Source organism: Macaca nemestrina, chromosome 13, assembly GCF_043159975.1.
Source record: "Macaca nemestrina isolate mMacNem1 chromosome 13, mMacNem.hap1, whole genome shotgun sequence".
Classification (NCBI taxonomy): domain Eukaryota; kingdom Metazoa; phylum Chordata; class Mammalia; order Primates; family Cercopithecidae; genus Macaca; species Macaca nemestrina.
The window spans coordinates 33,208,230-33,230,617 of NC_092137.1; the positions used below are offsets into that span (position 1 = coordinate 33,208,230).

Sequence of the window (22,388 nt, forward strand, 5' to 3'; positions counted from 1 at the left end):
CCAACATTTTTGTAGGTATTAATTAGTAAGTTTCTACATCTTCTGGCATGCTTTGTTTTCCTTTTTTCTTTTTCTTCTTTAGAAGACAGGGTCTCTCTGTGTTGCCAAAGCTGGTAACAAACTCCTTGTTTCAAGTGATCCTCCCACCTTGGCCTCCTGCAGTGCTGGGACTTCGGGCATGAGCCACCGTGCCTGGCCCCCAGCATGCTTTTATTTGCTGTTTTAAAAAAGTCACCTCTTTGTCTAGAGCAAGCTTGTCCAACCCCAGCGCATGGACTGCATGTGGCCCAGGATGGCTTTGAATGCGGCCCAGCACAAATTTGCAAGCTTTCTTAAAACATTATGAGATCTTTCTGTGATTTTTTTTAAAGCTCATCAGCTATCATAAGTGTTAGTGTATGTAATGTGTGGCTCATGACAGTTCTTCTTCCAGTGTGGCTCAGGGAAACCAAAAGATTGGAAACCCCTTGTCTAGAGTTTAAAACTAATGGTTACTATTAATATTTGTGAAGTCTTTTCATTCTTGTGATATATAAAATAGAAAACACCTTCATTATAAAAGAGTGAAACGATAATGTATTTTTACATCTGGTGTCAAATAAATGCATATATTCTTAAAAAAAAAAAAACAGACCCAAAGAGATGCTCACTGATGGGGAGTGCTGGGTGCGTCTTTAACTTTTTTAAAGCATTTTCTCTTTGGAACTCTGTTTTGTCTTTTGCATTTACTATGGAGAATACTAGTCTCTTCTCTTACATGTGAAAGAAAATCCCCATACCTTCTTAATGATTATATATTTAGTGAGTTTTAAATTAAAACTTTTAGAAATTTAACTAGAATCTGGCCAACTGGTTATTTAAAAATGTAAAATAAGATTTAAAAACCCAAAGCCAAGTATCCACTGCACATTGAAAGTGTATCCAATAGAATGTCCTGCAGCTATCCGTGTTTTTCCCTGGTTCTGTCTCCTGTGATTCAGATTGCCTGGGTCCTAAGTTTTAATTTATCATTTATATTCTTTGTGTTTTACTCTGTCTACTTTTACAGACTGCCTTGTATCCTTATGGAAATGAACAGGAATTTGGCCTGTGTCTGTATCTGAAACCCAGCTTGTCTCCCTTTCTCCCACTTACACTCCAGCCACATCGGCTTCCTCCAGCCATATCACCTTCCACATCACTCTAGCCACATCAGCTTCCTCTCAGTTTTGGAACCTTTCGAAACCACCTCACCTCAAGATCTTTGCTCAAGTTATTTGTTCTTCTGTAAACACTCTTCTGCCAACTTTTTACCTCTCTGGATTCTTCCCCCTTTAAGTTCAGCTTAAATCTCACTTCCTTGGACAGGTTGTTCTGGACGACCCTAACTCTGTTTTTTTGATGGAGTCTGAGTCAGTATAAGTTAACAGACAGATAATCAAGAATTGATGATAGGCAGTTTTAGAACACAACAACTGTAAATCCCTACATTCCTTAGGGAGAAAACCAGTCCACATCCTTCTTTCTTGGTCATGTGTAGGACTAGGCCTTCCTGGTTCCTCTGTTCTAGCTTTAGAAGAAGGTAACTGTCTTCTTGGAGTCCAGCCTTTCTTTTTTCCCCTTAGCGATGCATACTGAATGAAAAGGCAAGCATATAGGTTTGGTTTTGTGTAGCGTGGCATAGTTTTTTGTTTGTTTGTTTGTTTTGACAGTGTCTCACTCTGTTGCTTAGGCTGGAGTGCAGTGGTGCAATCTCAGCTCACTGCAACCTCTGCCTCCTGGGTTCAAGTGATTCTCATGTCTCAGCCTCCCAAGCAGCTGGGACTATGGGTACATGCCACCATGCCTGGCTAAGTTTTGGTATTTTTTTAAAGTAGAGATGGGGGTTTGCCTTGTTGGCCAGGCTGGTCTTGAACTCCTGGCCTCAAGTGATCTGCCTGCCTGGGCCTCCCAAAGTGCTGGGATTAAGGTGTGAGTCACCGTGCCCAGCCTAAGTAGCATAGGTTCTTAAAGTGAGCAATGGTTTGCTACAGCATTTAATTATTTTATAACATATTTGTTATCCTAAAGCAGAATGGGGGGAGGAATAATGTGGTAACTTAACTTTCTAAAAATATTACTACCCATCACCAACCAGCCCTGCAAGGGATGTCAACAAAAATGCTGAAGGCCGTTAAGGGAATATTATTCTAATCAGAGACAGGTGGGAAAGTCAAATCAAAATCATGTGTGTGTCTGTTCTGCGAAAGAACAGATACAGGTTTTCCTTCAGATGGAGGTTTGTTTTCCCTGCTCTGCCTTTGCCACAGTAACTTGAAATGGTCTGTCTGCTGGCACAGAAAGCCAGCGAGTGGGTGGAGTGGCCAGGACCCTGCTGCAGGAAGGTCAGGAACATTCTTAGAGTGCCTTTTGGGAACAAGCAGCCGAAGTATTTTTATAGTCAGCTAAGATAACAGGAAAGAGAGAGGCAGGGTCTACCTTTTTATGGTAGAAATTTTTAGAAAATTCAGTTTGCCTGCATTTATATACAAGTCATGAATATTTGTTCACCTAAACAAGGTTCCAGTTCGTGGCACAGAATGTGAATATTATTCTGTCAGCCCAATTACTTGAGTACTGCAAGTTGTTTTACAGACCAAAGTGAATGGTGGAATACAACTGAAACGCCTGACTTGTTTAAAACCTCCAGCTTGTTCTTCCAGCATGGATCCTTTTGCTCATTTTGACCTTTTACAGTTGTACCATGAGATACCTTGAGTGACGGTCACAAAATTACACTTTCTGGAGTAACAGGGTGAAGGCCCACATACCTCTTGTTAATTGTAGTAGTTGCCAGGTGACTCTGTGATGTGATACTGTGAATTATGGCGATGACCAGCAAAGTGTCAAGCTAACAAGGTTATGGAACGTCTCAGCCAGCATTCTACAGTTCACCTTTCTATAATATTTTCTAAAATATATGCCCCATGGCTAGCCTTGTAACCAGCATACCACAAGCATCTCAAGTCAACCTTAAAGATAACTTACTCTTTTCCTCTTGATGTCCTGAGGTTTTATAGAACTTGGGCAGCACAGATGATACATCACTAGATGATGTTTTGAGAGTGGCATGAACTTTGGAAACAGAAGGAAACTATTCATAGTTGAATCCTAAAGTTTGTAGGTCTATTTTCAATTTGTTTCTTTGATATAAATGACTATATAGGTGTAAAAAGACTGCCTGCCACAAAGGGTTCAATACATACTTACGGAACTGAGACAAAGAGCTTTATATTGTCATTTACATTTTAGAAATGCTAGAACTGGAGAATAGATATTTTATTTATTATTCATAAAGGGTTATAAATACTAGACTTTTATTGGTTGAAATAAGTCAAGCAGAAACCATTTCCTTTGTAACCAGAGAGACACAGGGTTGTTGGAGTTTAGGGATTATTGCTATATCCACGTATGCTAGTATAGTCCTTGAAACAGCTGTATGGAAGTTATCTCAGGGGTTTAAAGGTAGATTTAAATGAAACTAATTAAGTTCATGATAGATTTCAAAGTCTACTACTGATACTGGAAATACCTTGTAAAAGTCTATTGGTTAGTGTTTCTTTGTTTAAAAAAGGTGGTGTTGGCCGGGCGTGGTGGCTCACACCTGTAATCCCAGCACTTTGAGAGGCCGAGGCAGGCGGATCACAAGGTCAGGAGATCAAGACCATCCTGGCTAACACGATGAAACCCCGTCTCTACTAAAAATACAAAACATTAGCCAGCGTGGTGGCGGGTACCTGTAGTCCCAGCTACCCCGGGAGGCTGAGGCAGGAGAATGGCGTGAACCCAGGAGGTGGAGCTTTCAGTGAGCCGAGATGGCGCCACTGCACTCCAGCCTGGGCGATAGAGTGAGACTCTGTCTCAAAAAAAAAAAAAAAAAAAAAGTTGGTGTTTTATATACATATATATAAAATATATATATTATATAAAATATATATATACACACATATATATACACATACACACAGACACATATATATGTATGTGTACACAGATACACACATTATATTCTAGTATAGATTGATTATAGGGAGCGCTCACTTTGCATCTTAATAATCAATTAAAAAATAATGAGTTCTATGACCTTAAGAATTTTTTGCCAAAGCATTAAAAATATTTTAGTGTAGGTTATTAATATATAGGAAAATCGAAAAAATAGTACAGCTAATATTTATTTAGTACTTGATAATTTAAAATGTTAGAAACATTGAGAGTTAAAATGTTTCATTTCTTTGAGTAAAACTTGGGAATAATTTCAACATGTTTGCTTTTCATTATAGAGCTTATGATATGGAGCATTTCTTTTCTTCTGTGAACCATTTTACTCCTTTTTGAGTTTGGCCAAAATGTTGGAAGCTGATCCAAAGTTGTGAAGTAGCTGAGAGTTCCTTTAATGTTAATCCCCTTGGGAATCTTCATCCTGTTCATTTTACAGCCGCCTTCCAATTTCTCGTCCAGTATTGTCACTTTGTATTTCTTTGCTGCACTTTCTTTTTTGTTGGCTCATACTGTCTTTCGATTATCCACTTGTGTAAAATGTCCCGTGATTTTTATCCCTCTGAGATGAGGAGACAGCAGAACTCTCTGCTTTGCTGTTTGTGCCTGAACTGAGTACGGGATGTGCAGGGACCAATCACCAGCAGGCTTTGAAAGAAGTGACATGATTCGTCACTGGTCGTGGTCCACATCTGTTATTCACATCATGATTTGCGAACTAAAGAGCTAGCAGTGAGGTTTGTATTTCCTGCAGTTACTCAGTTAGTATACCGTGGTAACTGAAGTCTGAACCACATCGTTGGGGGACTGGTATTATTTAACTAAAGTATGATAACGGAAATTCACGCGTATTGGAACCATACCAAGTGAGGAGTGCCTGTATTCCAGTTATAGATTATCTGTAGTACATTTAAAGCTTGGCCTAGCTCCCTTTGCTTTACCCGTTACACACTGAGCCTGTCCAGTGTAGCCAAGCTGTGGTGTAGAAAATCAATTCAGAATTGAACTGAGAGTTTCGAAGTCATTGATTCGATCTTGGAGTCAGCTTTGACTTTCTCTTTTCTTACCCAAGACCTCACAGAGTAGATTGAGCACTAGTGCAAATATTTTTCAGACCCCATCCAGCATGGGGAGTTTTGACTTGATCTGCAGTCTACACCCTGAAGAAAGTTTCTGGGTTGTCACCTTTGTAATTTTTCCAACTCTGTCCTTCCTCCTCCACTTTCTCCCCTCTTCCTTGTTCCTCCTGTACCCATCATCAAGTTTTACTGATTTTCCCTCCAGCCTTATGTTCCTGCGTGTTTCTTTTAGTTCCTGTTGCTATCATCCTAATTATATGGATTTCAATTGTTATAACAGTTTCCTAACTGACTTTCCCACTGTACTCTCTCTCCTTTCCAGCTAATCCCGCATGCCATCACCGGAGTAATCTTCCTGGAACACTCTTGCAGCTTTACTTAATCCTCCGCTTGAAGCCTCCAAAATAACTTACTGATTACAGAATAAAATCCAAAGCCCTTATCAAGCCTGTAATAACTTCCTTTGTCTGACACAAGCCTCCTTCTTCGAATTTATTACCTGATCTCTTCCCTTCCCTCAAGAACCCGTAGTTTCAACAACATAGGTTTACTCATTATCTCCCAAATATGCCCACCACCCCTCCTTTCTACACATTGTCTTCCTAAAATGCACTTTTTGATGTCATCTGAATCTTCACCAGTTTGAAAAACTTATCCTGAATGATCTCTTCTGTGAAGTCTATTTTGACTTCCTAGAAATGTCTTTTCTCCTCTCTGCAGTTCCAAAGGATTTATATTTCATACTTTCCAGTTACCGCTTATTTGCTGATCTGTATTTTTATTTATGTGCTATTTATTTTCTCCATTTAGATTTTAAGTCCTAGATGGGCAGGGACTGAATCTTCTATACCACCAAGAATGGCATTTGACAGAGTGATAGGTATAAATCTATCCCTGCCCTCATTCAGTATTTTCTGGGTTTTTTTTTTGTTGTTTTTTTTTTAGCATTTCTTCTAGACATTGGGCTATGTGCTAGCAGTAAAACATAACAAGGTAACTTCCCGACCTCACAGAGCTCTGGTTGAGTGAGGCATACAGAGAAGTAGTCAGTTGATTGTAATGCTGTAAGATGCATGGAATGATGGATAGTGAATCAGATTCATGGAAGCAAGAAGATAAGTGTCAAGCCTAGATGAGGGGCAATGGGAATGCTTCTAGAAGTGAGGTTCAGGCAGAGTCTGAAAGATACATAGGAATCAGGTAGTTGACGGGGGCCAGATGGAAAGAATGTTCCAGGCAGAGGACTCAGTGTGGATAAAGATCTGGAAGGGTGAGAGCACACTGAGGAACTGAATTAAGTTCCATGTAGCTGTATTGTGGAGAATGAGGTAAGATTCCTAAGTGATGAGGTTGCAGAGGATCCCTGTAATGGGCAAAAAGTTGACATCTTTGGTGAATGTCCAGGAGGGAGGACTTCCAGGATCAGATGTTTGAGTAGATAAAATGAGGGAGCAGCACCCAGGTTTTTCTTAAGGATCACTTGGTGGATGGAGGTATTGGAGGGAAGACAATGAGTTCAATTGTGGACATTGTGAATTTGAGGTGCCTATGAAATACGTGCATGGTGACATATAGTTGTAGACAGTTTGAAGCTTGGAAGAAAGCTTTGACCAGGAAATAAAAATTTGGGTGACGTCAGTATATGATAGAATGAAATCATAGAGAAAGAGTGTGTAGAGTCAGTAAAGAAGACTTCAAAACCAAACCTTAACACACATCAGTATATAAAGAACAAGTAAAGAGAACAGAGTCTGCAAAGAATGTTAAGATGGAATAGGCGGGAAGAAGGAGCAAAATAGGTGAGTGAGGTGTCCTGGAAACCAAGGGAAGACTGAAATCCATCCATTGGGTTTAGAAACGTGGAAACTGTTCATGACCCTAGTAAGAATAGCTTTTGTGTAGAGGAGGGGCAGGGAAAACATAAACTGGCCCAAGATAGATTGTAGCACATTGAGAAGTCAACAGACAATTATGGTGGAAAGTTTAGTTACGGAGGAGAGGATTTAAAGAGGGTGGAAGCTGGAATGAAATGGAGCTGAGGGGCTTTTATTATAATATTGTCTAAGCTACTGGAAATCTGTGATGTTTAAAGGCTGACAGGAAGAATTCATTAGTGATAAAGAGGTTGACCATAAGCTAAAATAGCCAGAGTTATAACTCCTCTTAAAATTATTTGCCCAGTCTGTCCTGTTATCTTTCAGTATTCTAAATAAGTTAATTCCAGACTAATTTTGGGCTTCACTGAGATCTTGTTACACAAGATTGCAAATTCCTGTAAAGTATGATTCAAACTATTCTACTTATTTGTTCTGGGTAGCATTTAGTGTCTTAAATAGAGAAAAATTTCAACAAATATTATTTTTATTACTGTCATTTGTTTCTTTGTTTATTCTTTGAGCAAATATATGTAATTTTTAATTTTTTGTGGGTACACAGTAGGTATATATATTTATGGGGTACACAAGATGTTTTGATACAGGCTTGCAATGCGTTATAATCACATCCTGGAGAATGAGGTGAGCAAATATTTATTTAATGTCCATTGTATGCCAGACATTTTTCTAGGTGTCAAGGATATTAAGGTTACCAGGCCATATACACTACCAGGCCATACATACCACTTGTTCTTGAGGAGTTTATCATGTAGGGAGTCAGTTAATGAAATAATTATGGATTGCAAATGGTACTTAAAATGGCATGGTGATAGACAATAATCCTGAGTGGCTACTGTATATACTAATCTTTTCCTATGAACTTTTCTTTACATTGTTGGAGGGAGAATAATTACAAGCTATTAAAGAGTTAAATGACTTAAGATGGAAAGAAAAAAGTAGTGAGTAACAGAGACTACTTTTGGCATAGTGAGTTTACTCCTCTGTTTACCTTTTCTAAAGTTCGTGGGACTCTGATGCCTATAATGGGCTGTGTGTTTTGCACGTTTTGTTGGTTGATCATTCCTTAGCCTCTGAGAGACTAACAGACTCTCCACTTTTTCTCTTTTCCCTTTCAGTCATTTGCCATCTACCATGTATGAATGGTGGCCAGTGCAGTTCAAGGGACAAATGTCAGTGCCCTCCAAATTTCACAGGAAAGCTTTGTCAGATCCCAGTCCACGGTGCCAGCGTGCCTAAACTTTATCAGCATTCCCAGCAGCCAGGCAAGGCATTGGGGACGCATGTCATCCATTCTACGCATACCTTGCCTCTGACCGTGACTAGTCAGCAAGGAGTCAAAGGTAAGCTTTTTTCTTTCTGCCCATTTGCCAGACCTCTGTTAACCTGCCAAACCCACATAGAAGTCAAGGATCTGCAGATGGCCGGGGGTGGTATTGAAACAGAAAGGAATACATGATTTGTGGCCTGAGAAATGGCAGTAGAGACAGAATGTGGGCCCAGATATGTAGCTGCAGTTCTTTCTAGGCCATAGAGAATTGGTATCTAGGAAAAAAGAAAATAAAAAGGAGCCCATTTTTCTCTAGTGACTCTTACCACCAAGAGCTAATAAATGTGCATGGCACTGTTCTGACAAGGCCTGGGAAACGGGAAGATGAACAAGACAGTGTTCTGGCCCTTACAGCATTAATAAGCTAGTGGATCGCACAGTACCTGCTGGTGAACTTTGTAATTAAAGAATGCTTGGTTTCAGTTGTAAACGATCATTTAACCTCACTGGACTTCAATTTGTTCATTTGTAGAGGAAAGTAAACTAGGTCACTTGGAGCTCAAAAATTCTATGACGAATTCATCCTTTTAATCCTGGCATTTTTATAAATGCACACTTTTGAAAAGGGGGTCATAGGAGTTTACTGGCTCTAATTCTTTAAAACATGAATCCTTGCATCAGGAGATGAGCTTTTTGTTTGAAAGCTGTAGAACGTAGCTTGTTATAGATAAAAAATAATGCACTTTGGTATTTTGTGTGTGTGTATGTTACAAGAAGCACAAAAATAACAGGTACTCTATTGTTTAAGGGTAAGAGAATTGTGCCTTGTAAAATTGGGTTTTTTCTTTTAATAGAAAAATGTAAATCCTAAAATTTTTATGATAGAAATTGCATGAGAAATTCAAAACTAATCAAATGCTTGATCTTTCTGATGAACATTTGATAAAATTTATCTGCTTAGAACAAGCAGGATGCATTTCACAGCTTTATGACTTTGGAAAAGAATATTTTAGTCTCATGAATATGTTACTGTTAAAAGTTTTAATTTCTCTCTATAATTTCAAATTTTAAAAAATATAAATTCAGGCTTAATTTTTATTTTGCATGTGCCCTTAAGAATTTTGATGGCTATGCAGCAAAGTGCTGCACATTATATAAATATGTGTGCATGTGTGTTTATAAAATTTACTTTCATGTTTTAAAACTTTTGGTTTGCCTGTTAGTTATTCAGGACTAACAAGTTTTCCTCTCAATCTGTTTTAGTGAAATTTCCTCCTAACATAGTCAATATCCATGTGAAACATCCGCCTGAGGCCTCCGTCCAGATACATCAGGTTTCAAGAATTGATGGCCCAACAGGCCAGAAGACAAAAGAAGCTCAACCAGGCCAATCCCAAGTCTCTTACCAAGGGCTTCCTGTCCAGAAGACCCAGACCATACATTCCACATACTCCCACCAGCAGGTCATTCCTCACGTCTACCCTGTGGCTGCTAAGACACAGCTTGGCCGGTGCTTCCAGGAAACCATTGGGTCACAGGTAAGCATCATCACCAAGCCTGCTTTAGTAATGTGTTACAGATATGGTATCATTTTAACAAGAAAGCCAGACTTGATAAAAATGGTTTTTATAAAAAAGGCTTTAACAAACTATGACTCATGGCCATATTTTTGTAAATAAAGTTTTATTGCCACACTCATAGCCACACTCATTCATTTACATATTGTCTATGCCCATTTTCATGCTATGACTGCAGAATTAAATAGTTCCAGTGAGAACACATGGTCTGCAGAACGTAAAATATTTACCGTGTGTCTTTTTACAGAAAAAACTTACCAGTCCCTGATGTACAGAATACATTTATTCATTTGTTTATTGATTGATTGATTGAGTTGGAGTCTCACTCTGTTGCACAGGCTGGAGTGCAATGGCACAATCTTGGCTCACTACAACCTCCACCTCCCAGCTTCAAGTGATTCTCCTGCCTCAGCCTCTCAAGTAGCTGGGATTACAGGCACATGCCACCACTCTCGGCTAATGTTTTTATTTTTAGTAGAAACGGGGTTTCACCGTGTTGGCCAGGCTGGTCTTGAACTCCTGACCTCAAGTGGTCTACCCACCTCGTCCTCCCACAGTGCTGGGATTACAGGCATGAGCTACTGTGCCTGGCTTCCAAAGATGTTTCTGGAAGTCCATGATTACCTGTTTCTATTTTTTCAGTTAGGATGATCTGTGTATAAAACATGTGTCAGGCATGAGATATGGTATAGAATATATATTCCGCAAAGATGCTTGAAAATATTTTTGCCTTTTGCAATAGTTTTGTTCATGAGTTTTGAATTCATTGTGCAATAATAATTCATGTCATCTTTGACAGGAAGTAATATTTCATGTTATCTTTTATTTTCTTATAAAAATTCAGGCCAGGTGCGGTGGCTTATGCCTGTAATCCTAGCATTTTGGGAGGCTGAGGCGGGTGGATCACCTGAGGTCAGGAGTTTAAGACCAGCCTGGCCAACATGATGAAACCCCATCTATACTAAAAATGCAAAAATTAGCCAGGTGTGGTGACAGGCACCTGTAATCCCAGCTACTTGGGAGGCTGAGGCAGGAGAATCGCTTGAGCATGGGAGGTGGAGGTTGTAGTGAGTTGAGATCACACCACTGCACTCTAGCCTGGATGACAAGAGCAAGACTCAGTCTCAAAAGAAGGAAAAAAAAAATCACAAATTGCAAGGTATAATGCAGGAGTTGCTTGAAGTATAACTTTAGGCCTATATTTATATCATAAAGTGAGAGAAAGGCAAAATTTTCTTTAAAACTCATCATTGAATGTGCATGGTGAAGATAACCTAAAAGTATTGGTTCCTGCACTTTATTATGTGATAATGATGGAGGCTCCATTCTGTGGTTTCCCTCCTGTCTTTTGGTTATGGTTTAAACCCCTCATGAGAAGACTAGATGAGATACATTTATTATTATTCCTCTGCTATGTCTTGAATATTAAAAATATATCATGTGTGTGTATATATGCATGTGAAATACTTGGGGGTAATAGAACTAATTATCACTGCTTTAGACACCTGGGAAACACTTTTAGGTACTAAATCAGTGGTAGGATTGTCACCTTTCTTCTAGGAGAAGGAGGGAAGATTGTAGACCTGAATGGAAGGCAGCGTGTGGGAATGGAAAGAGCATCCTTGTGGAGTTGTGAGACCTTGATTAGAGCTGTGAGCCCAGCACTCGGCAGGAGGGAAGCAGCTTCCTTATCTGCAAAGTAGAGATAAGACGTGGGGCTCATGAGACTTTGTTAAGATTAATCAAGATAATTGTGAGCCCTGCTTTGCAAATATTATAGAACTATGCAAATATTAGCTTAGAGAATATTTATCAAGATAGAGTCAAACTTAAGCAACCATCTACTATGACTGTTTTTATATCATGTGCTTTCAGTAAGACAGGGACAGCATCGATCCCACAAACACAGCCCTCATTGGCCTGTGGACACCTGAAATGCGACTACAGGGGACCTAACGTGGCTTTTCATTCCCCAGTTTTGCAGATGCTTTTGGGAGAAGGAACACCATCAATTTAAATGTAGCTTAAAAGTAAAGACAATGTTTATGCTGAGGGTGGGTTTTGACAAAGACAGTGGGGCTGAAGATAAACTTTATACACTTCACAGCTTTGCACTGAACTGCTCTTGGAGAGGGAGGACAAATTTGGTGCCATTTGCATTCCAGCTTAGGTTGGTCAGGGAGAAAGGAAAAAGCAGATCTTTTTAAAATTGTGTGCCCAGTACCTTCCTCCCCGTTTCCAAGTTGGAACACAGATGATAAAAAGCAAGAAAATGAGGCATAACAAACTTGTTATTCTTGTACAATATTAGGTGATTGCTGACAAGAAAAGATGAAAAGATACTATTGACTTGTAAGCCTAGAGTATACAATTGAAATGAATTGGCTAATTGATGGAATTACCCAAATAATTAAAACTCAGCGGGATACTTTTGTCTTATCTGCATACATCTCTGACTTTTGGTCTAAAAGATCCAGACAGTGATCTCAATTCTTAATTCATTTTGCATGTGTATTCACTCATACACAGCTTCAAAATAAGACCTATTTTTTGGAAAGCATTCTCAGTATATATTTATTGGTCTTCCTGTTCATGAGGAATGTTGCTGGATGCCAAAGGCTGCCCAATTAATTTGTGCAATTAGGGTGAACCAGGCATTTAAAAAATACATTACTGACAAATAATCAATAGTGTTTAGGTGTATCCTACAATCCTACAAAGGAGTTTGAAAACATTTGTGCTTTCTTGCTGTGGTTGGTTTGCAAACGTAGCTATAATCAGGAGTTATAGGTAGATTTTAAATGGCAGAAAATCAAAAACAAAAACAAAACCCTGGATAAATGCTCACTATTGTTTGCTCAGTGGAGCCCTCTTATTAGTTGCAAATGTCAACCATTGAGACTTTTAATGCAACAGTTACCAATAAACATCTATGTGTATATATTGCTATGAGAGGTCATATACAAAATAAATTTGACAGAGATAGCCCTTGTTTCTGTGGCACATTCTAATAATTAGGTAGTAAATGTGGGATTGAAAACTCAAGATGAACTGTGATCAATGTATTTAAATTCAGGAAAGCTTTGTAGAGTAGAATTTCAGAACTGTTTGGATGGTGGAGGAAAATGGATGATTGATGAGGAAACCAAGCTCATAGAGCAGAAAGGGAGAGTAATTAAACAGAGGAAAGAGAACAGTACAAGAAATGGGCAAGGAAGAGCTGTCAGAAGAGATCAGAGAAGTAAAATAGCTTAGGATTCTTGGCAGGCTCTTGCGCAAATATTAAGCCTCTTAAATCTGAGGCATAGTGCAGTATAAATGACTTGCTGGCAAGGTCAGCGTGTTAGGAAGCCCCTTTGACCAAGTGGTCAACTCAGCATCATTAATAGTGGGGCAGTCTGACCTATGTGCCTCCTGCTGTCAGTATAGAGTTTGCAGAATTACCTATGAAGCATTCTTGCCAAATATATCTAACCTGAATCTAATCAAACCCTTAGACTTAACCCCAAGTTTATAGGGAATATGAACGGTAAAGAAACAAGTTAAAAACATCACACTCAGACAGAAAAAACAATCAGACATTTACAATATAGGGCATTATTGCCTGGTTTCTTTAAAAAAAAAAAAACAGTGTAAAAGAAAGTGAGATGATGTTTGTAGGAAGAGACTACAGAGACACAAAAAATAAGTATAATATATTCACCTTAATTAAATCTTGATTAAAAAAAAAAAAAGCCAGATCTAAGAGATTTTGGGAATAGTTGGGGAAATTTGGACGTGAGCTCTGTGTTAGTCCGTTTTGTGTTGCTGTAACAGAATGCCACAGACTGGGTAATCTATAAAGAAAAGACATTTATTTCTCACTGTTTTAGAGGCTGTGAAGTTCAATATCAAGGTGCCAGCATGTGACCAGGGCCTCCTTACTAAGTCATCCCATAGCAGAAGGACAAGAGAACATGAGAGAGCAAAACGGGGCTGAACTTGCTTTCGTAACAAGCCCACTCTGGTGATAACTAACCCACTCCCAAGATAATGCCATTAATGCATTCATGAGGGAAGACCCTCTTATTAGGTCCCATACTCCTAACACTGTCGCTTTCAGGGGATTAAGTTTCTAACATATGAACTGTGGGGGACACATTCAAACCATGGGAAATGTCGTTAGATGATATTTTGGCATTATTAGTTTTCTTGTGTGTGATAATAGTATTGCAATTATGTAGGAAAATGTCTTTATTCTTTTTCGTTTGTTTTTTTTGAGATAGAGTCTCACTCTGTGGCCCAAACTGGAATGCAGTGGTGTGATCTCAGCTCACTGCAACCTCCGCCTCCCTGGTTCAAGGGATTCTCCTGCCTCAGCCTCCTGAGTAGCTGAAGTTGCAGGCATGCACCACCACACCCAGCTAATTTTTGTATTTTTAGTAGAGACGGGGTTTCACTATGTTGCCCAGGCTGGTCTTGAACTCCTGACTTCAGGTGATCCACATGCCTCAGCCTCCCAAAGTGCTAGAATTACAGGCGTGAGCCACTGCACCCAGCAGGAAAATGTCCTTATTCTTAATAGATGAATGCTGAAAGTTTTAGGGGCGAAATTCCATGATGTTCATAATTTACAGGCACACTTTGTTTTATTGCACCTCACTTAGCTCTTTGTGTCTTTTACAAATTGAATGAAGGTTGTGGCAACCCTGCTTATTGGCAAGCAAGTTTTTCTGACAGCAGGTTCTCACTTTGTGTCTCTGTCACATGTTGGTAATTTTTGCAATATTTCAAGACCTTTTCATTGTTATATCTGTTACGCAGATATGTGTGATAAGTGATTTTTGTTACTATTGTAATTGTTTCGGGGCATCACAAAGCACACCCATATAAGATGGCAAACTTAATTGATAATGTGTATTCTCTGACTGCTCTACCAACTGGCCATTCCCCCATCTCTTGCCCTCTCTTCAGTCATCCCTATTGGCTGAAACACAACAATATTGAAATTAGGCTAATTAATAATACTACAATGGCCTTTAAGTGTTTAAGTGGAAGAGTCACACATCTCTCACTTTATTTATTTATTTATTTATTGAGACAGAATCTTGCTCTGTCGCCCAGGCTGGAGTGCAGTGACATGATCTCGGCTCACTGCAAGCTCTGCCTCCCGGGTTCATGCCATTCTCCTGCCTCAGCCTCCTGAGTAGCTAGGAAAACAGGTGCCCGCCACCACGCCTGGCTAATTTTTGTATTTTTAGTAGGGATGGAGTTTCACCATGTTAGCCAGGATGGTCTTGATCTCCTGACCTCGTGATACACCCTCCTCGGCCTCCTAAAGTGCTGGGACTACAGGCCTGAGCCCCCAAGCCCGGCCACATCTCTGGTTTTAAATCAGAGGCTAAAAATGATTAACCTTAGTGAGGAGGGCATGTTGAAAGCCAAAATAAGCCAAAAGCTAGGCCTTTGCCTCAGTTAGCCAAGTTGTGAATTCAAAGGAAAAGTTCTTGAAGGAAATTAAAAGTGCTACTCCAGAGAGTACATGAATGATAAGAAAGTAAAACAGCCTTGTTGCTAATACGGAGAATGTTTGAGAGAGGTCTAGAACCACCAACATTCCCTTCAGCCGAAGCTTAATCCAGAGCTAGGTCCTAACTCTCTTCAATTCTCTGAAGACTTGGAGAGGTGAGGAAGTTGCGGAAGAAGAATCTGAAGCTAGTAATGGTTGGTTCATGAGGTTTAAAGAAAGAAGCTATCTGCATACCACAAAAGTACAAGGTGAAGCAGCAAGTGCTGATGCAGAAGCTGCAGCAAATTGTCCAGAAGGTCATTGATAAAGGTGGCTGTACTAGGCAGCCTTATACTGGAAGAAGATGCCATCTGGGACTTTCATAACTAGAGAGAAAGTCATTGCTTGGCTTCAGAGGACAGGCTGGCTCTCTTGTTAGGGGCTAATGCAGCTGGTGACTTTAAGTTGCAGCCAATGCTCATAGGCTGTTCTGAAAATTCTAGGGCCCTTAAGAACTATGCTAAATCTACTCTGCCTGTGCTGTATAAAGGGAACAGCAAAGCCTGGATGACAGCACATGTGTTTGCAACATGGTTTACTAAAGATTTTAAGACCACTGTTGAGACCTGCTGCTCGGAAAAAAAGATTCCTTTCAAAATATTACTGCTCATTGACAGTGTACCTGGTCACTCAAGAGCTCCGATGGAGATGTACAAAAAGATGAATGTTGTTTTCATGCCTGCAATCACAACACCCATTCTGAAGCCCATAGATCAAGGAGTCATTTTGACTTTTAAGTCTTATTATTTAAGAAATATATTTTTTAAGGCTATCACTGCCATATATCATGATTCCTCTGGTGGATTGGGGCAAAATAAATAAAAAGGTTTCTGGAAAGGGTTTGCCATTCTAGATGCCATTAGGAACATTCATGATACATATGAGGAGGTCAAAATATCAGCAATAAAGATATTTAATTAAATTAGATACTGGAAAAAGTCAAAGCCAACCCTTATGAATGACTTTGAGGGATACAGGATTTCAGTGGAGGAAGTCACTACAGATGTGGTGGAAATAGCAAGAGAACTCAAGTTAGAAGTGGATCCCGAAGATATGACCAAACTGCTGCAATCTCATGTTCAAACTTGAATGGATGAGGAGCTGCTGCTTATGAATGAGCAAAGAAAGTGGTTTTGTGAGATGAAATCGACTCCTGGTGTAGATGCTGTGAACATTGTGAAATGGCAACAATGGATTTAGAATGCGCTATAAATTTAATTGATAAAGCATTAGCGGGGTTTAAGAGGACTGACTCATTTTGAAAGTTCTAGCATGGGTCAAATGCTATCAAACAGTATCACTTGCTACAGAGAAATATTTAGTAAAAGGAAGAGTCAGGCAAAGCTGCAGACTTCATTGTTGTCTATTTTAAGAAATTGCCACAGCCACCGCAACCCTCAGGAACCCCCATCCTGATTGGTTGACAGTCATCAACATCAAGGCAAGACTCTCCACTGGCAAGAAGGTTATGACTCGCAGAAGCCTCAGATGATTATTAGCATTTTTAAAGCAATAAAGTGTTTTAAAATTAAGGTATGTACTTTAAGGCATAGCGCAACTGCAAACTTAATAGATGACAGTATAGTGAAAACATGACTTTTATTTGCACTGGGAAACCAACAAATTCATGTGACTGACTTCATTGTGGTAGTCACTTCATTGCAGTGGTCAGGAACTGAACCCGCAACATATCTGAGGTATTGCCCGTGGTTTCAGATGTATTTTACACACAAGTAGCACAAACTTGATTCTTGAGTGGTTCATTTGCAGATAGGTGTTCATTGTGTTATCCTTTGACTATCTCAGTGTGTTTGAAAATTTTTTAGAAAGAAGGGGGAAAATGTTAAAATTTCCTAGACTTAGAAATAGAATAGTATACTTTAAAGCTGAATTTAAAAGCTTTCACTGTAATACATTTAGAGACTTTTTAGAAACAAACTTAAAGTTTCTAACTGTTTAACAGAGGTGTTGGGTGGGTGTGAGGTGACCTGAGGCCAAGGAAGAAAAATTGACCTTGTGAAATGACCAAGGGCCAATCTAAGAAGTCAAGTTGAAAATAAAGGAGATGACTATAGGGGATTTTGTGAAGAATCAAGCAACAGGATTGCGTTTACAGGCTGTTGTAAAGACAAAGATCATGAAGAAAGGGACTATTCTGAATTTTCTTGCTTCACAAATCAGCTAAATAAATGCTCACTAGAATTGATTACCTGACCCTTAGGGCAGGGAGGATTGTGAGAAGATGAGCACTAACATCTTTGTTTCAAGCAGCCTCATCCTTGATTAATATTAGGAAGGGTGTACTCTTAATTATCAGTCAGGAAGTCCAGGCTGTTTTAGAGATGGAATGATAGAGAATTAATGGAGAAAATTTAGTGATCAGTGAATAGATTTGCTGATGATAGTTAAATTCATGACCACAGAGGACATTTCTTTGGATTGCATTATAATGAGAAAAGAGCAGGAATAATGGAGTTAAAAGTTTCTGTAGTGTTTTCCCACCTTGACGGAGAATGCCAACCTATAGGGAAAAAACCATTTCTATTGTTTTGTTTTTGTAAAAAGTTACATTTAGTATTTCAGAGTTCTAAAAATAATGTTTAACAATCAGATAAATCATTGATTTTTATGTGAATCAGGCTGTCTATACAGGCAGTCTCTATAGGCATCACTAAATCTCCTATATTCAAAGAACAGAAATTAGTCTAATAGAACTATATAGGGTGACAGACAGGAATGGTTTTCTTGAATATAAATCAAGTATGAAGTAGTTGGCAGGTCCTAATTTTGGCAGAGTTAGGTTTCTGTGCTACCTGGAGTAAATTGTGGTAGTCTACATATATTTGAAAACATTTGCAAGAGTTTGCTCACTGACTGTTAGAATTACAACTCCAGTGGTTACAATTACCAGCCACTTCAGGGTAATCTCATGTTTTCACAGGCTTAAAACCCGAACATTTCCATGGTAGTTATCATCTCTGAGGAGAGGCCAAGTTTCAGAAAATACCCCTCCAATCTATCTTTGCATCATAGCAACATTAAATATATTTATCTTTTTTACATAAAAATCAATTGCATAAGGGTGTCCTTTGTTTTTAAATTGGTTCTCTTAACAGTGACCTAAATTCAAAGCTTATTTTGCATCTGACTTTTTGATTGCCTCAAACATGTTTTATTGATTGCCCAATTGCTGGAAACAAACGTTTAATGACCTAGTTATGCCAGATGGTATGAAAAGGCCTTGTATGGGAAGCATTTAGAATAGCAATGTAGAGGGCCGGGCGCGGTGGCTCAAGCCTGTAATCCCAGCACTTTGGGAGGCCGAGGCGGGCGGATCACAAGGTCAGGAGATCGAGACCACAGTGAAACCCCGTCTCTACTAAAAAAATACAAAAAATTAGCCGGGTGCGGTGGCGGGCGCCTGTAGTCCCAGCTACTCAGGAGGCTGAGGCAGGAGAATGGCGTGAACCCGGGAGGCGGAGCTTGCAGTGAGCTGAGATCCGGCCACTGCACTCCAGCCTGGGGGACAGAGCAAGACCCCGTCTCAAAAAAAAAAAAAAAAAAAAAAAAAAAAAGAATAGCAATGTAGAGTTCGGGGTCCAGCTTCCACGCTGAACCTGCCCATTGCCTGGCTGCACAAGCCTGTGCTCTTTGTTGAACCCAGGAACCTGCCACGTAATCAGACAGAGGCATTATAAGGGGAGACAGAAAATTCAGGTGCTTCAAGATTTCCTATTTCAAAATGCCGAAAGAGCAGAAAATTTCACATATAAATACCTGAGTTAATTAATATATACAGAATATGTTTTAAGTACAGCACTCTAACACAGATAAAGATGATCAGATAACACATGAACCCACTTTTATAGTTTGCAACTATAAAACTCTCAGAAAAGATTTTAAAAGCCGTAAGAGACAAACTTTAAGATGAAGGTCTTTAATACATATTCTACAGAAGAAAATAAACTTTATGTGGATTAGGAAGAAAGGAAAGGACTGGTAGTTGATGTGGAATCCTGATATCATTGGAAAAACTCTTTTTTTATTTCCTTTAATTATTGGTCATATAAATAATAAGCCCTAGGGCAAAATTGGGTTAAAGTGACACAAGAACTGTTTGGGATTCTATTAGAGATGCCAGAAGTTGTTCCAGCAGTTCTCTTTGGACAGGAAAAATGGAAACAGAATGGGCCATTGGAGAAAAAGATTATTTAATTGAAGATAGGTCTCTTTTGGCAGATGCGTTCAGTAACATCCTAAGCTCTAAAGCTTAGCACTGGAACACACACATACACACACACACACACCCCATTCTAAAGGGCCAAATGGATATACTTAGCTTTTGTTTTAAAAAACTTAAAAAAATAAGCTTAATGGAGAAATTAACAGGAAAATATGAGCTCATTGAGGTGGAAAGTATCCTAATTGCATGGCTGAAATTACTTTTTTTTTTTTTTTAAGAGTTTCAATTCTTTTGTCACAGGACTTTGAATAAAGAAAAGTATTTCTTGGTTTCCACTGGACAAAAGCCAATAAGAAGCTGGGGAAATAGATGTGATGCCTGCCAGCTCCACATGGGAGAAAAAAGATGGTTAGATGGTTGGGTAGATGCAGATGAGATAGGCACTTTGGAAATCTTTTCTCAGAGGTGAGAAATGGTGTTCATTTAGGGGAGCTGAGACATTGAGTTCTGCTCAGAAACCCGCTCTTGAATTTCCACAGTATCTCTTCTGTCCTGACAACCCGAATATTACTGGGATGAAGCCTAAATCTATGATTAAAAACAAAAAAACAAAAAAACACCTAGTTTGATCATGACAGAGTAATGCCAGAATTATTGTAACACTTTTCACACTGGTTATTCTCTAAACTGAGTCCATAAACTATGTAAATATATTAGAAGTCTAAAGAAAAAAAATGGTTATAAAGCATCTTACTTATGCAATCTCCCTTGTGTGGAAGGGGAGCTGAGCCAGGCTGGGTCAGCAGAGGGCAGAGGTGAATTGTGGCTCTTTCTTCCTCCCCATTGCCTGAGGCCACACGCCCTTATGGATAGGGCCCGCCCAGGTGATCTTGGACCAGTGCAGTGGCCTGCCTTCTTTTGGCGGAGCTGCTGGGCAGTGGCTGGGGAAGGTGAGGCTGAGGCTACTAGACATCTGTCTTTTTGCTGAGCAGAGAGCTCAGTTGGAGTGTGTGCTGATTGCATTTACTGAAGTTTGGCTTTCTTGAGGTGGAATAAGTCATTAACACCAGGCACTTCCTATGCCATCTGGGCTTTTCTTCAGTGTCCCACTCAAGTACTCCTTTGGCATGATCTAAGAAATATTTAATTGAGTGTTAGTGAATCTGGTTGTCTCTTGTGCCTCTAAAATGGCTGCTCTCTGTAGCCATCCGTGCCAAACCTTACCTGCGTCAACAGCTGAAGGTATCACCGAAGGTGTCCTACACATCTCAGTGATAGGTGCTGGAACTCTTAAGTGTTTGCTGGTCTTGTTCCAGGAACCTCTGCCAGATTGACTTTCATGCAGGGGCCCTCTAGCCTGGAGTCAAGAAAGATCAGTAAAGACAGGGGTAAGATCCAAAGAGGAAAAACACCGCATGTGAGAGAGAACATGTCTGCATGTGAGAGAGAACTGGGCTCCTGCCAGTGGAGAGGAGAACTGCTCGTTTTACTTGGATTGAGAATGTAGGGCTGGGACATTAGGATAATCAAAATATAGATTCTTAGAACTTCAGAGAATGGGTTGTGACCCAGACATTACCCTTCGTGCAGCCCAGTATCCAGTCTTTACCCAGGCAGATGTCTTCTGGGAACCAAAGAGGCTGTCAGCTTTAAGTGTCCACCTGCCCTGACCTGTTTAAGAGAAGCAAGCCTGTGTTTCTTCATTGGTTCTCCCTAAGCCCCTCCTCTCAGACTTTTTCTTTTCATTTTATTGGCAATGAAAATGCCTGACCTGTTTAAGAGAAGCAAATCTGTGTTTCTTCATTGGTTCTCCCTAAGCTCCTCCTCTCAAAGACTTTTATATTTTTTCATTTTATGGGCAATAAAAATGCCTTTATCATGACATGGAATATCAAATTACCATATTTTATACCTCTAGGGCTCACTAAAATAATATACCTATTAATAATTAGACTCCTGTTTCTACATAGGATTAAGCACTGAAAATAATAATTATGGAGCGGCTCAGAGTAGAAGCATGCTGAGCTACTTCTGATATTGGCAAAGTGGTAAGATTTTATGGTCACTGTGTTTGAAGATGACAGTTCTGAGCATGTTGGAAATAGTTTTAAGAGATGATGGCTTGAATTGATGGTTGATTTTGGCTCTGTACATTATAAGAGATGGTTTCAGGATTTATGGCTGGTATTTCTAGGCTCTGATGGTCTGATGTGGCTCTGTGCTATCCCTCAAAATTGAGATTTGCTAAAATGAAGGGAATCAACTGGTTTACTAAAAAATCAGTCCGCTAAAATCTGCCCCATAAAGTTGTAGCAGAAAAGCAACAATTTTTTTTTTTTTTTTTGCCGTATATTGAAGAGGACAAAGCTCTTTCCTGAACCTTCTCTAAGACAATGATAGTACTGTTTTTTCCTTTCTCATCTTTCCATTTTTTTCTCCTCTTCTGTCTCCTTTTTTAAATAAAATAATTCATATATAGAATTGAATGTTCTATTTCAACAAGGTCACTTTATGAGACTGTACATTTACTCTAGTGACACTGCCATTGTGCAAAGAGCTTGGACACGTCTGAACAAGACTTGCGACCATTGAATATTTAAAGTATGTTTCTAGCCTTGAAGAAAATTCTAAAATTCAAAATATTTTGAATATTTCTAAATATTTTAAACAAAGAGAGCAATGCCTCCAAGATGACCACTTTGCAGAAGACTGGTGTAGAATGTGCAAGCTGTAACGGAGTTGTTAAAGAATATGGTCTTAATATTCTGTGACTTCGAGGTAAGCCTCTTTTTTTTTTCTTTTCCTTTTTCTTTTTTTAAGAGATA

At 39.3% G+C, this 22,388-nt stretch overlaps 1 protein-coding gene across 18 annotated transcripts in view; it reads left to right on the top strand.

Moving 5' to 3' along the window:
* Positions 1-22,388, top strand: part of LOC105464817 (latent transforming growth factor beta binding protein 1) — a 445,139-nt gene that overhangs the window by 225,215 nt on the left and 197,536 nt on the right. For all 18 annotated transcript variants that reach the window (XM_024787691.2, XM_024787692.2, XM_011712889.3 and 15 more), the window contains 2 exons: positions 8,104-8,328; positions 9,519-9,793. In XM_024787691.2, coding sequence (XP_024643459.2) covers positions 8,104-8,328; positions 9,519-9,793 — 500 coding nt within the window. The remainder of the gene's footprint in view (positions 1-8,103; positions 8,329-9,518; positions 9,794-22,388) is intronic.